General features: G+C 39.1%; 1 protein-coding gene across 3 annotated transcripts in view; it reads right to left on the bottom strand.

Moving 5' to 3' along the window:
• The window catches only part of NLN (neurolysin), a 95,206-nt gene that overhangs the window by 27,660 nt on the left and 54,044 nt on the right, over positions 1-13,502 (bottom strand). For all 3 annotated transcript variants that reach the window (XM_061187861.1, XM_061187863.1, XM_061187862.1), the window contains 4 exons: positions 11,206-11,308; positions 10,432-10,592; positions 5,465-5,600; positions 3,058-3,424 (listed from right to left, as the gene is read on the bottom strand). In XM_061187861.1, coding sequence (XP_061043844.1) covers positions 3,058-3,424; positions 5,465-5,600; positions 10,432-10,592; positions 11,206-11,308 — 767 coding nt within the window. The remainder of the gene's footprint in view (positions 1-3,057; positions 3,425-5,464; positions 5,601-10,431; positions 10,593-11,205; positions 11,309-13,502) is intronic.

Raw genomic sequence — 13,502 nt, 5'->3', positions numbered from 1 at the left:
CACCAAAGACCTTAACAGACACCTCCTCAAAGGAGATACAGAGATGGTAGTTAAGTATATGAAAAGTTGTTCCACATCATATGTCATCAGGGAAATGCAAATTAAAACAACAATGAGATACCACTACACACCTATTAGAGTGACCAAAATCCAGAATACTGACAACACCAAATGCTGACAGGGATGTGGAACAATAGAAACTCTCATTCATCGCTGGTGGGAATGCAAAAATGGTACATGCACTCTGGAAGACAGTTTGGTGGTTTCTTACAAAACTAAACATACTCTTACCATACAATCTAGCAATTGCACTCCTCGGTATTTACCCAAAGGGACTGGAAATTTATGTCCACACAAAAACCTGCACATGTTTATAACAGCTTTATTCATAATTGCCAAAACTTGGAAGCAACCAAAATGTCCTTTAGTAGATGAATGGATAAATAAACTGTGGTATATCCAGACAACGGAATATTATTCAGTGCTAAAAAGAAAAGAAATGAGCTATTAAGTCATGAAAAGACATGGAGGAACTTTAAATGCATAATGCTAAATGAAAGAAGACAATCTGAGAAGGCTACATACTGTATAATTCCATCTGTATGACATTTCAGAAAAGGCAAAACTATGGAGAAAGTAAAAAGATCAGTGGTCGCCAGGGGCTGGGGTGGTGGGGGAAGGGATGAAGAGGCCGAGCACAGGGGATTTTTAGGGCAGTGAAACTACTCTGTATGATACTATAATGGTAGATACACATATGTTTTTTCAAATCCCAAGAAAGTATAACATCAACAGTGAACCCGAATATAATTTGGGTGACAATGATGTGTCAAAGTAGGTTATAACAAATGTACCACTCTGGTGGGGGACGTTGATAAATGGGGGAAACTGTGCATGTGCGGGGCAGGGGATATATGGGAAATCTCTGTACTTTAGGGTCAGTTTTGCTGTGAATCTAAAACTGCTCTAAAAGATAAAGTCTGTTTAAAATAAATAAGTAAAAATAAATAAATAACAACAATAACAGAAAAGAACTGTGTCAGGCTGAGCTAGGAGTGAGCAGGGACATGGGAAGGGAAGGCAGACAGAGGAGGGGAGAGAAGGGAAGAGAACCGACGGACATGTACACCAGAAACCGTGCACTGAATTTGATAACATTTTCAGCCGGTCCAGCCTCTGGATGTTCAATGGGCCCATCAGTGTTTCTGGAATGATTTCATGTAGTTAGACTGAATTGTTTAAACAGGTAAACAGATCTATAAATATTATTTTTACCGGGGAAAACAAACTAATCTGCAAGGTGTTTATCCTGTTATATTTTATACATCTTGGTCCATTATGAAACATCATAAGGACTTTCAACCAATTTAAAAATCAGTGCCATTGAGGGGTTTTTATCTTTCTTTTTTAAAAATAAACTTGATTTATTTAATATCAAAGGTTTCCTTACTCTGAGAGTATGTCTTTTTTACGTTGTGTTTATAAAATGATGGTGATTTAAAAAGATGCCCTTACCTGGCAATCTCATGTTGGAACCATTAGAGGTTTTTTTTTTCCTGTTGTTTTGAGAATCTCAGTGTTTGATGAATAAAAATTGATACGTGATTTAAAAAAAGAAGAAACTGGTCTTTCCTAACCTACTACAAATATCCTTTTTTTGAGTCAAGTAGACAAAGAAAACAAGAAGCAAGCACGTCAGGTGACAGAAAGTGAATATTAACTAGGTCACTACCCTCACAAAACATCACTCTCTGGTCCCCATACCTGAGTGCTGGTAGCAATGGCCAGATCTCTGAGAACAAAAGACACCAGTTATATCTTGGCAAAGAAACAGCAGGATGGGGTAGCCAGACTTGCTATCTTTGGCCATGGAAAGAGAATCCGAGGACAGTTATAGGAGGCTCCAATGCTGAAGGAGTTCCCCTGAAAGAATTCTTGGCCTAAAACTGTATCCTGACACTCTTCAATTAAAAATAGACTTATCCAATTTGACATGGGTTTATTTTTAGATCATATCAGAAGTGAAAGTAAGTCCATAAAGCAGTGGGCTCAGACAACTCTGCCTCCGGTCTGGTTGACAATAGTTAACCAGCCTCCTTCCTGAAGTCATGCAAAATCAGTAGGTTACGAACTTGTATGTGCTGCTGATCTAGAGAGATGCTATTGATATAATTTACTCTGGCCTAGTTAGTAAAATTGCAACAGGCTGGCTTTGTTTTAGAAAGCAGCCTACAGAGAAAGTAATCCAAATCCTTTCATGTCTGATGAAACACTGTGGAGTCCATAGTTACTACATGCTACAGAGACAATAATAATAATATTTTTAATTCTTACTACTGATTGAATGCCCAGGCTGGGTGATTAGCATATATAGTCTAATGCACAAAACAAACCTGTAAAGCAAACATCATTCCCATATAATAGAGGTGGATATAGAGACTCATAAAGGTTATGTCACTCAAGCATTCCAACTCAAGTTTGACTGACCGCCAAGATTTTGCTATTCCTTTATACTGTGCTGCCTTTCAGCCAGACTGAAGGGAGTGAACATAGACTTAAGAGTACTGGCAGACAGATCACCTGAATAATAAACATTTTGAGGTCCATTTTAAATTAAGAAATGCAGGGAATTCCCTGGCGGTCCAGTGGTTAGCACTCTGTGCTTCCACTGCCGAGGGCCCAGGTTCGATCCTAGATGATGATGATGATGATAGTGATGATGACAGAAGCTCACATTTATTAAGCACTTGCTGTGTGCTGGGTAGTCTTCTAAAAGCTTTGCATGTAATTAACCATTTTAGTCCTTACAACGACCTTACAAAGCAGGTATGATTGGTATTCCCATTTCATAGGACCCTAATATAGGTAAGGAAACTGAGGCAGAGAAAAATTAAGTAACCTGCCTAGTAAGTGATGGAGCCAGACATTCTGGCTTCAGAGCCCACATTTTTAATCCCTTTACTAGGAATCACATATGAGAATTATGAAAGACAAGAATCTTAATCTGGGTAGGAGTTGAATCCCTAAGGTCCCTTCCAACACGGTGATCCTCAGTACCTTGGATAGAGGTCCAAGTAGAACTGTCCTAATACTTCTCCCGTAGCTTTATCCTTCACAGTGTAAAGTGTAACACTTTTATGCCAAACATGAGCATCTGTCACTTGCTCAAATGAAAGTCCCAACAGCTCCTGGTAGATATTCAGTAAGCCTTCAGTGACCACTTCAATTGGGAAGTATTCCTTGAGGATCTCTTGGTCTACAGAGTACTTGAGTTCTTCTGTCTGAGTCATGTAGTAATATAGATCCCAGGCATTGATTTTCCCATCGTATTCAAGACCTCTCTCTTCACATTCTTTTTTCTTCAAATTCAAAATAAACTCTCGTTCTGCTTCACCCAAGGGTTTTAATTTCTGGCTTAAATCATCTGTGAGGAGAGGGAAAAGTTGGCAATCCATTGCTCTTGGAAGCAAGTATATTCATACATACCACCAGTATTTTAGCATGGTGCTTCCTCCTTTGTCACACTCAATACAGATACATCAGGAGAAAAGAAGGAAGGAAGGGTGGAAGGAAGGGGAGAGGAAGGGAGGGAGGGAGAGAGGAAAGCAGGCTTTATTATGACAGCACTGCTGTTCTCTTCAGGGTAATTTATTTTATGGCTCTTCACCCTTTTTTTTTTTTTTTTTTTTTTTTGCACCACCCAAATCAGGCCACAGCTTCCTTACAGCATCAACAAAGCTGAAGTTTATCTCAGAGAACTCTGCCTTAAGAATGTTATAATTCAGGGAACGAAGCGATAGTGAAACTAAACTCATGTACGTGATTATTCTTCAATGAGGTTAGGCTCCTCAGAGACCTAGGGAAAACAAATCAGATGTGACCTGTGGTCAGAATTACTGAAAACTGTTCATCGCCTTTGATAGCCATGGGTTTAGTTAATCACTACCCCATTCCTATGAAGAAGGTCTATTTGGACATGGCAATTCTACTTTTTAGATGGATACTGCAATTTAACACTGTGGTCAGTTTTTGACTATTGCACTGTATTTGGCTAAAGGAGTATGCTTTTATTATTTATTTATTTTCCACAATTTGCTACATATGTAAGATAAAAAGCGTTGCCTCTGTAAGGGGCATCCCCATGGTGTGAGGTGAAGGCAGCGGCTTGAGGAGTGCTGTGAAACAAAAAGAGGAAAATCATAGAAGATATAGAGAGATGCAATTCTGATTAGAGAGAAAACTGCTTTTAAAAAATTAAGTTAATGAGGTATTATTAAGGAAAATTTTCAGTATACACAGTCACCACTAAAGGAAACATTCCCACCAAACCTATTAACTCCCCAAGCCAATCTCTTGTATAAAATACATCAGAACAGATGGCAATTACTGGTTCACATCTCTGTTGTTTCCGCTCAGCGGAAAATTCATTGAGGAAAGAACCTTGTCTTAGCCCTTTCTATAGTCCAACTGTGTAGCATGCACACTAATACAGGGCAGTTATTTCATAAATGTCTCCTGAATGAATAAATGAATTATATAATAATGAACAGCTACTATTTGTGCAACACCTGCTACATGTCATATATGATGTCAGCATACACATTAATAATTCAAAGTATGGCCATTGAGAACACAGAGGACTAAATTGCAGGCTGCATGCTGATTTTGACACATTATTAATCATCTCCAACTTAACTAAGCTAATAAAATTATACACTAGTTGTTAAAGGTGAATAAAGTCTGAAAGGGGTCAATGAGAAAGTTAAAAAATAAATCATACTCTGGTAAACTCTAATTAGAGAAGATTAAAACAAAAATTAGTATTTTTGCAATGGTTATGTTATTCAACCATTTTCACTAAAATGAAAGAGAAAACCAGAGTGACTGTTGGAATAGTGACACTGAGATTGAGAGGGGTAAGGGTGATAGAGTGCCACTGACTAAATGTCATGGACATAAGCTCTATGGTTTTAAAAAGATTAATGAAAAAGTGATTTTAAATGAATGTGAAGATAGTTATTAGATAACAGTTTTGATGCATATTATTTTATATTCTTTTATGTATTAACAAGTGGCTTCTGGAATATAAAATACTTCTTGTTTCTATATGCTCTATTTTCATTTATGTCCTATTTGTCAGCTTATTTCATACAACAGGCTAATCCTCTCTCTGTAGGTCCCTAGATATCTTCTTAGAAATTAATATAAAAATCCCCGTCAAGATACAAATAGAATGAAGCAAGGACCGTAATGGTAATATAAACAATGAGCAACTCTTAGGGCCAAGCACAGTATCTAACATACAGTAGGTGACCAATACATTTCTCTTGCATGAATGAAAAGCAGAATGTTCTCAAGGGCATATTAAGTTCTGAGGCCCTCTGTCAAGTTGGTACTATGCAGCAAAACAGTCACAGAAAAAGAGAAATGGCAATATACAAGGGATTAAGAAAAGAAGACTAACCTAGGAAGGCTGTTACGTGGCTTGTATTCTTTGCAGTATTCATTTCAAGGACAAAGTCAGCATGTGTGCTGTAGCCGAGCAGTTTGGCTACTTTGGCCCGCAGTGGGAGTAGCTGATGCAGGATTATGGTGTTTTCCTGGTAATAGACAACAATAATAAAAACCAAAATAAAGGTTAATAATTAACTGGATCCAAAGCACTAAAAAGAAGAGTTTCTACATTGCTTTCAGGTTGGTAAAACTGTCAAATTTTTTTTTTTTTTTTTTTTTTTTAGACCATCTCAACTTCTAGTAAGTTATTCCATTTCAGTGTTGCAGACTTTTTTCTGGATTCATGATCCAATTTTATTTCTGAAATAATTGACTTTTTAAGTCTCAGGAGATAGCTATGAAGGTCTTAACAAAATTTTAGGTACTGTTAAATTTGAGTAAAAACATATATATATTTTTTAACATCTTTATTGGAGTATAATTGCTTTACAATGGTATGTTAGTTTCTGCTTTATAACAAAGTGAATCAGCTATACATATACATATATCCCCATATCTCTTCCCTCTTGCATCTCCCTCCCTCCCACCCTCCCTATCCCACTCCTCTAGGTGGTCACAAAGCACCGAGCTGATCTCCCTGTGCTATGTGGCTGCTTCCCACTAGCTATCTATTTTACATTTGGTAGTGTATATACGTCCATGCCACTCTCTCACTTTGTCCCAGCTTACCCTTCCCCCTCCCCGTGTCTTCAAGTCCGTTCTCTAGTAGGTCTGCATCTTTATTCTCGTCCTGCCCCTAAAAACATATTCTTAAGGACTATACTGATTCCACATTTAGTCTCGTCAATACTGCACCAAATATTGGTACTTAAAATTTTTCTTTTATTGTGGTAAAATATACATAATACAAAATTTACCACTTTAACTTTGCACCCATAAGTATGGCTATTTAAAAAAAAAGGAAGGACTTCCCTGGTGGCACAGTGGTTAAGAATCCGCCTGCCAATGCAGGGGACACGGGTTCGAGCCCTAGTCTGGGAAGATCCCACGTGCCGCAGAGCAACTAAGCCCATGTGCCACAACTACTGAGCCTGTGCTCTAGAGCCCGTGAGCCACAACTACTGAGCCTGCATGCCTAGAGCCTGTGCTCCACAACAAGAGAAGCCACCGCAACGAGAAGCCCGCACACTGCAACAAAGAGTAGCCCCCGCTCGCCACAAGTAGAGAAAAGCCCGCGCGCAGCAACGAAGACCCAATGTAGCCAAAAATAAATAAATATTTTTAAAAATAGAAAAAAGGGAAATAATAAACATTGGTGAGGATGTGGAAAATTTGGAACCTTTATATCTGATGAGAGTGTAAAATGGTACAGCTGCTGTAGAAAACAGTATTATGATTTCTCAAAAAATTAAACATAGAATTACCATATGATCCAGAAATTCCACTCCTGGGTATACATCCCAAAGAAATGGAAGCAGAGACTCAAACAGGTATTTGTATACCCATGTTCACTGCAGCATTATTCATAATAGCCAAATGGTAGAAGCAACCTAAATGTCCATCAATGGATGAATGGATAAAGAAGATGTGATATATACATACAATGGAATATTATTCAGCCTTAAAAGGGAAAGAAATTTTGACACATGTGAAATTATGGATAAACCTAGAAGACATTATGCTAAGTGAAATAAGTCCGTCACCAAAGGACAACTACTGTATGGATTCTACTTACATGAGGTTCTTAGATGAGTAAAATTTACAGAGACAGACAGTAGAATGATGTGTGCCAGGGGCTGGGGCTGGGGGGATGGGGAGTTAGTGTTTAATGGGTACAGAGCTTCAGTTGGGAAAGAAGAAAAAGCTCTGGGGATGTATGGTGGCGATGGCTGCACAACGATGTGAATATACTTAACGCCACAGAACTCTATGCTTAAAAATGTTTTAGGGATTTTGCTCAAATTATTACAAACATTTTATATATTTTATTTGTATTAAAATGCAAATAATGATATTGCTTTATTGTTTTCTTAACAATAAAGGAAAAAATAACCTCCTAGAGAAAGTAAATAAACGTTGAGGTCAAAGAAAAACTACTATTAAATCATCAAATTATTTATAGACATGCTTCTAAGGAAGATCACACTCTGAGGTCAGACTACCAGGGTTCAAAATTTGGCTCCACCATTTACTAGTTGTCTAATTATTGGCAAGCCCCTTAATCTTCCTAAGCCTCAGTTTTCTCATCTGCAAGACGTAGATAATAAAAGTAGCTACATCATAGGGTGATCATGAAGATTAAGTGAGAATATAAGTAAAATGCATAGAAAAACTCCTGGCACAAGAGCAAACACCATATAATTATGTTATTATTATTTTAAAACGAGAATGGAAACATAGATATGAGAAACACATAATACAATTCTCCAAGTTCTAAAGTTAACTAGTTTGAGTCTTTCAAACTAGTCTTGGCCCCCTTCTTCAGTTTCCCTAGACCTTCTCCCTAGACTGCCAATTTTTTCCTAATATCTATTCCCCCATTCTTCCTTTTAGTAACAGAATTCTCTGAGTTTTTGCTGGACACACGGTCACCTGACTACCTTTCCCAGCCTTTCTTAAAGCTAGCTGTGGCCATGTGATACACAATGGGACAACGGAATACGAATGAGGTGATAAGTGAAATTTCCGGGTCATCTCTTTATAGATGCTTGTCTCGCTAGCTGTGAACTGAAGATGAGAACAATGACCTTGGAAGCCATATACTAAGGACAGCAGAGCCGTCTTCCAGCTCTGGACCCCTCACCTCTGTACTGTTAGTTGCAAGAGAAATAAACCTTAAAAAAAAGTGTACTAAAACATACCTAACACAAAATATACCATTTTAGCCCATTTTTAAGTGTACAATTCAATGGCACCAATTATAATTTACACTGTTGTGCAACCATTACCACTGTTTCCAAGACTTTTCTAACACCCTAAACAGAAACTTGGTAACCATTAAGCAATAATTTCCCAGTCTCCCAGCCCCTGGTATCCACTAATCCTTTCTGAAGAAAAATAACTTTTAGCTTATTTGAGTCACTGTGCTTTTGGTTGACTTTGCACATTTGTTTAACCTGTAGCCTAATACCCACAGAGACTAATAGTAGGAATAGGGTGCTGCTATAACCCAAATGAAAAATGTACAGGAATGGAAGGTGAGGACACAGATGCTGTCAAGTGGGAAGCTGGTAATCCTCATGATATCGTGGATAACATTTGTTAAAATTGTTACTCGCCATAACTTGGAAGGCAGGCCAGTCACCTACTGGGTCTTAGCTCTAGGGTAATTGTTTGTGAAAACTAATAATGTTGGTGTCTGTTTGTTGGTATTTGTTGCTTTTGGAAAGATTACATGAGAGAGAGCTCAAGTGAGGATTGGTCAGTTTGCAAAGATGGAGGGAAAAGAGTTCTGCTAAGAGAGGTCCTGCCTGTGGCCCCTGATGTGGGGCTTCAGGTGACTGGAAAAGGTAATTGCTCTGTTCTCCGGAGACCAGGAGAAAAGACTGCCACTCAGAGTTACTGAACTGTGAAGATTAGTGCGAGGGTGCTGCCTTCTTCCTCAAGCCTACTGTTTCAGGGGCCCCTGAAGCAGACTCCATTAAATTGAAGAACAGCAGGATGGACACCATACAGGAGCCCGTATATAAGGAAAGATGTGGTGGATTTGAGAACTATGACCAAAAGTGGTATTTGGGTGTTGTTATTTTAACATGAATCTGATTGGAAGCAAACAGACAAGAAAGCTATTAAGTTTTTGAGGGAATTTTATTACCAAAGATATCATTAAGCTTGGCCTACAAAAGCAACCCTCAGGCTTCAAAACTGGCATCAGCAGGAATCTATACAAGCAGCTGCCCAGGATATGGTCATGGAGGGTAACGGACAAGAAAGAATTCCCTGCAGGCAAAACCAGGGGCCATGGCATACAATTGCTAAAGGAATTCCTGCTAGAAAGGAGACCCAAGTAAGTCCAACGGGCTATCCCAGGAACTTCACCAGAGCTCGGAATCCTCACAATTCCTGCCAAATTGTTTCTGAAAATTGGTATGGGCTTGCTTTGTTTCCCATTCTTTCCTTTTCCAAATGGGAGTCTTTAGTGTGGTTTTCTGTTCCTATTCTACCACTGGGTACGTGGTGGAGGTGAGCGGGCCAGACAAGTTTTCTAACCTTTCACATGCGGCCAGATCACGAGAAGGTATAACTGGGGAGGACTGTGTACCACTCACAGATCCTGGTCTTTGAGCTAAAGGCAGTAACTGGTTGGGATCTGACATACGGTGAATGGGTTCTATGTGGGGAAAAAAAGGGTGCTCAAGATTACTAGGATAGCCAGAGAGGCAGACTGTGGTGAAGTTGGCTAGGTGACTCTTAGAATTCATTTCTAATTCTTCCTTTTTTTCCTTTTAGTAATAGAATGCCCTCAGCTGAGCAAATGGCTATCAACTGAAGACTATATTTCCCAGTGTCCCCTGCAGCTAGATACAGTTATATGATGGAATTTGGGTCAGTGGGATGTGAATAGAGTTGATGGATGTCATTTCCAGGTCTTCTTCTTAAAGATGCTTGCTCTGTGTTTTATTTTCCCTCTTCCCAACAGGCTGGAAAATGGTGACAACTGCCTTAGAAGTCACTTGTTGAGGAGAGAGAGGTATCCCGCCAGCCCTGGACTGTTGACTTGGAAGAAGAATACAACTTTTAGTTTCTTTAATCCATTCTATTTGTATTAGAACAGCTTAGCCTATGGCCATACCAAGCAGGTTGCCAAAGAACAAGGAAAAAGGTGTCTTGTAAGTCTGAGGATTTAGGAGGCATAACCTTCACACAAATAAAAATTCACACAGAGGAATCAGCCTCTGGTTCAACATTGGTAAACAAAGCAAACCCTTTTCTTAAAATCTTCCATAGAAACAAAAGAAAGACAAACATTTATAGTACCTCTTTGCATCTTGTATTAAAAGCCATTTCCATCTTCCTTCTGGTTTCAGGGATACAACATTTCTTCATGACAGGAAAATAGTGTGGATATTTTAAGGTAATTTTATACTTGTCATCATCTGTCTTTTCCAAACTGTCAATGAAATCATCAGGAAGAGCACCTGCAAAAAAATCATTCTCTCGTACTTCAATTTTTCCACTCATTATTGGTTTATTTAGCATTGGCATGGTGCCTTTAAGAAGCTCTAGGAATTTTGTGGAGTAATTGAAATTCAAGTAAAATAATGACAATCCTTATAATATCGCTTTGACGTTATTGTAATGGGGGTGGCAGTTAGAGGACAGGTGGCCTGGGAGATGGTAATTCAAAATATGAACAGGCTTCAGTGCGCTTGTATAGATGGCGTTTTGATGAAGAACAGGCAAAATTAAGCCAAGAAAAATCCATCAAAGAATAAGGAAAGACTAGTTTAAGTTACAATGTAGAGGACATTGTGAGGCAGAAAAAAATTCAAAGCACTGAAGGCTGTTAAACACTAGCATGAGTTACCAAGAAAGATTATGAAATTTCTTCTGGACTGTCTCTAGAAACAGTATACATTCTTATAGCCTAAAATCTAGACGTGGTTTGGTTGTGTTTTTTTGTAGAAGGGGTGGTGGGTTCTGTAGAAGGTACATTTTAAAAAGAATTCTTCTAACTTTGATTTGGCAAACTGTGAGGTGACATTATTTGCCTAAATTACAGATTTAATCGAAAAAACAACAAAACTTTACCAAGTTCAGCCTTGGAAAATTCAAGGAAGGTATCATCCTCATTGAGGTTTTTGTTAAAGTCAATACATAGCTCACTCATTCTTTTCTTCATTGCTTTAATTTCCTGAAACAAAGATACAAATGCAGGACCTTAGCAATAAAATGAAATTTTCATTTTTATTGCCATCAGTCAAGTAAGTTTCACTTTTATATGAAGACTGGGTTCTGTACCCAACTCTCAGGAAGTACTTTCTTAGAGATGTGCTTGACACCATAGTTTTCTGCAATCTTCTACATTGTGTCCATGAGTATTTGTATGTAATATGTACAAAAAAGCAATCCTGGTGATGTGTTAGAAATTAGGCATAAATTTGTAAGAACTAAATACATTTAGGAGGTATAGTCAAAGCAGAGTCTGGCATATAGCACATACACAATAAGTAGCTTGCTGAGTGAATGAATGAATCTAGTAGCCTGTTAATAATTAACACTTCGAATCTTTCCAAATTCTAAATTTTAATTTAGTAAATCAGTATTGGGTACTGAAGTAAGCCAAGAGATAAGAACTGAGTGATTACTTCTATGGTTCCTTTGGAAAACAAGATATGTCTTAGTTTTATAGAGCGTTTGCAAATAAAGGCGATTTATGGGCCCTAACATTTACATAAAAAGTACTAGGTGGGAAAAAAAAGTGTTAGCTGGGAGATCAAAGGAAGCAACAGGAAGAACACCACAAGAAAACACATGAGATAATTTATTAACCTGTCCCACTCTTCTAAAAGTGCTAGATAATAAAACTTACATAAACCGCACACTTTCTCAAAGTGTGCTTCTGACCAGAAGTATCAACATCACCTGGGAACTTGTTAGAAATGCCCTTTTTTTTTAAAAATTAAATTTATTTATTTATTTATTTTTGGCTGCGTTGGATCTTTGTTGCTGCGTGAGGGCTTTCTCTAGTTGCAGCGAGCGGGGGCTACTCTTCATTGCAGGGCGCTGGCTTCTCATTGCGGTGGCTTCTCCTGTTGCGGAGCACGGGCTCTAGGCACGCGGGCTTCAGTAGTTGTGGCACACGGGCTCAGTAGTTGTGGCATGTGGGCTCCAGAGCGCAGGCTCAGTAGTTGTGGCACATGGGCTTAGTTGCTCCGCAGCATGTGGGATCTTCCCGGACCAGGGCTCGAACCCGTGTCCCCTGCATTGGCAGGCTGATTCTTAACCACTGCACCACCCAAGTCCAGAAATGCCAATTTCGAGACCCATACCAAACCTGCTGAAACACAAACTCTCAGAGGTGGGGCTTTGTATAATCAGAGCTTCAACAAGCCCTCCAGGTAATTCGTATACACAATAAATTTGAGACTTAACACATACTGTGCAGTGTCATTTTTGGACACTCTGGTCGTGTCCCCAGCTCCCTTCCACTTCTCCCCAACTCTACAGCAGCCATGCAATTTAGGCGGGACAGGATCCTATCTGAAGTCCAGGGTGTGACCTCTACACCAGTCAGGTAATCCCATCATCACTGCAGCAGTGACTGGTTTAGGGAACCCAGGCCTGGCATTCCCCTGACTAAAGAAGGATTCAGGATTAGGCATGTGATCCCATCTGGGCCATTAAGACATGAGGGGAGGTCTAATGTGGGCTTCTCTATGTCCTTCTGGATGGTGGGGTTTTTATATTTGCAGCCATTTTAGTAATAAAAGGAAGCCAGCCTTTGGATAACTAACACTGAAGGAGACAGAGTAGAGAAATAGAAAAATCAGGTGGCCAATGACACCACTGAGCATCTGACTCAAACTAACTCCTGAACCCCAACTGCCTCTGGATCTTCCGCTTATACAAGCAAATAAAACTCTTCCATTGTTTGGACTGTTTCAACAGGGTTGACTATTACAATGTTCATGAAGGCAAAGAGAGATCAGTCACACTTCTCCTGTAACTAGGATGAAGAAGATACAAGGTGTCTGAAGGGCATTTTGGTGGAGGAAAGGTGCCCATATCTCAGTGGTGCCTTCACATGTATCTACCATGCTGACATCACTCAGTTTGAATTTCTTTCCAAATTTTTTCCAGTTCTACTGGTGAGAAGAATAACCTGGAAATAAATCATGGGTTATATATCCTGTCCAGAAGAATGAGTTAATTCTGCAGCTGAGTTTACTTCTGAAACTGAAAGATCTGAATGGTATTAGACAAAGGAGAAAGGCTGAAAAGCTAATCTCTCCACCTTTAAGGAGCATATATTACTCACAGGGTATTCCATTCCAAAATGCTGGTTTGAAAACTCTCCATCATAGGGATTTTATTACCAGTGCCCT

Source organism: Eubalaena glacialis, chromosome 4 (genome assembly GCF_028564815.1).
Source record: "Eubalaena glacialis isolate mEubGla1 chromosome 4, mEubGla1.1.hap2.+ XY, whole genome shotgun sequence".
Lineage (NCBI taxonomy): Eukaryota > Metazoa > Chordata > Mammalia > Artiodactyla > Balaenidae > Eubalaena > Eubalaena glacialis.
This window is presented reverse-complemented; position numbering and strand designations above follow the sequence as displayed.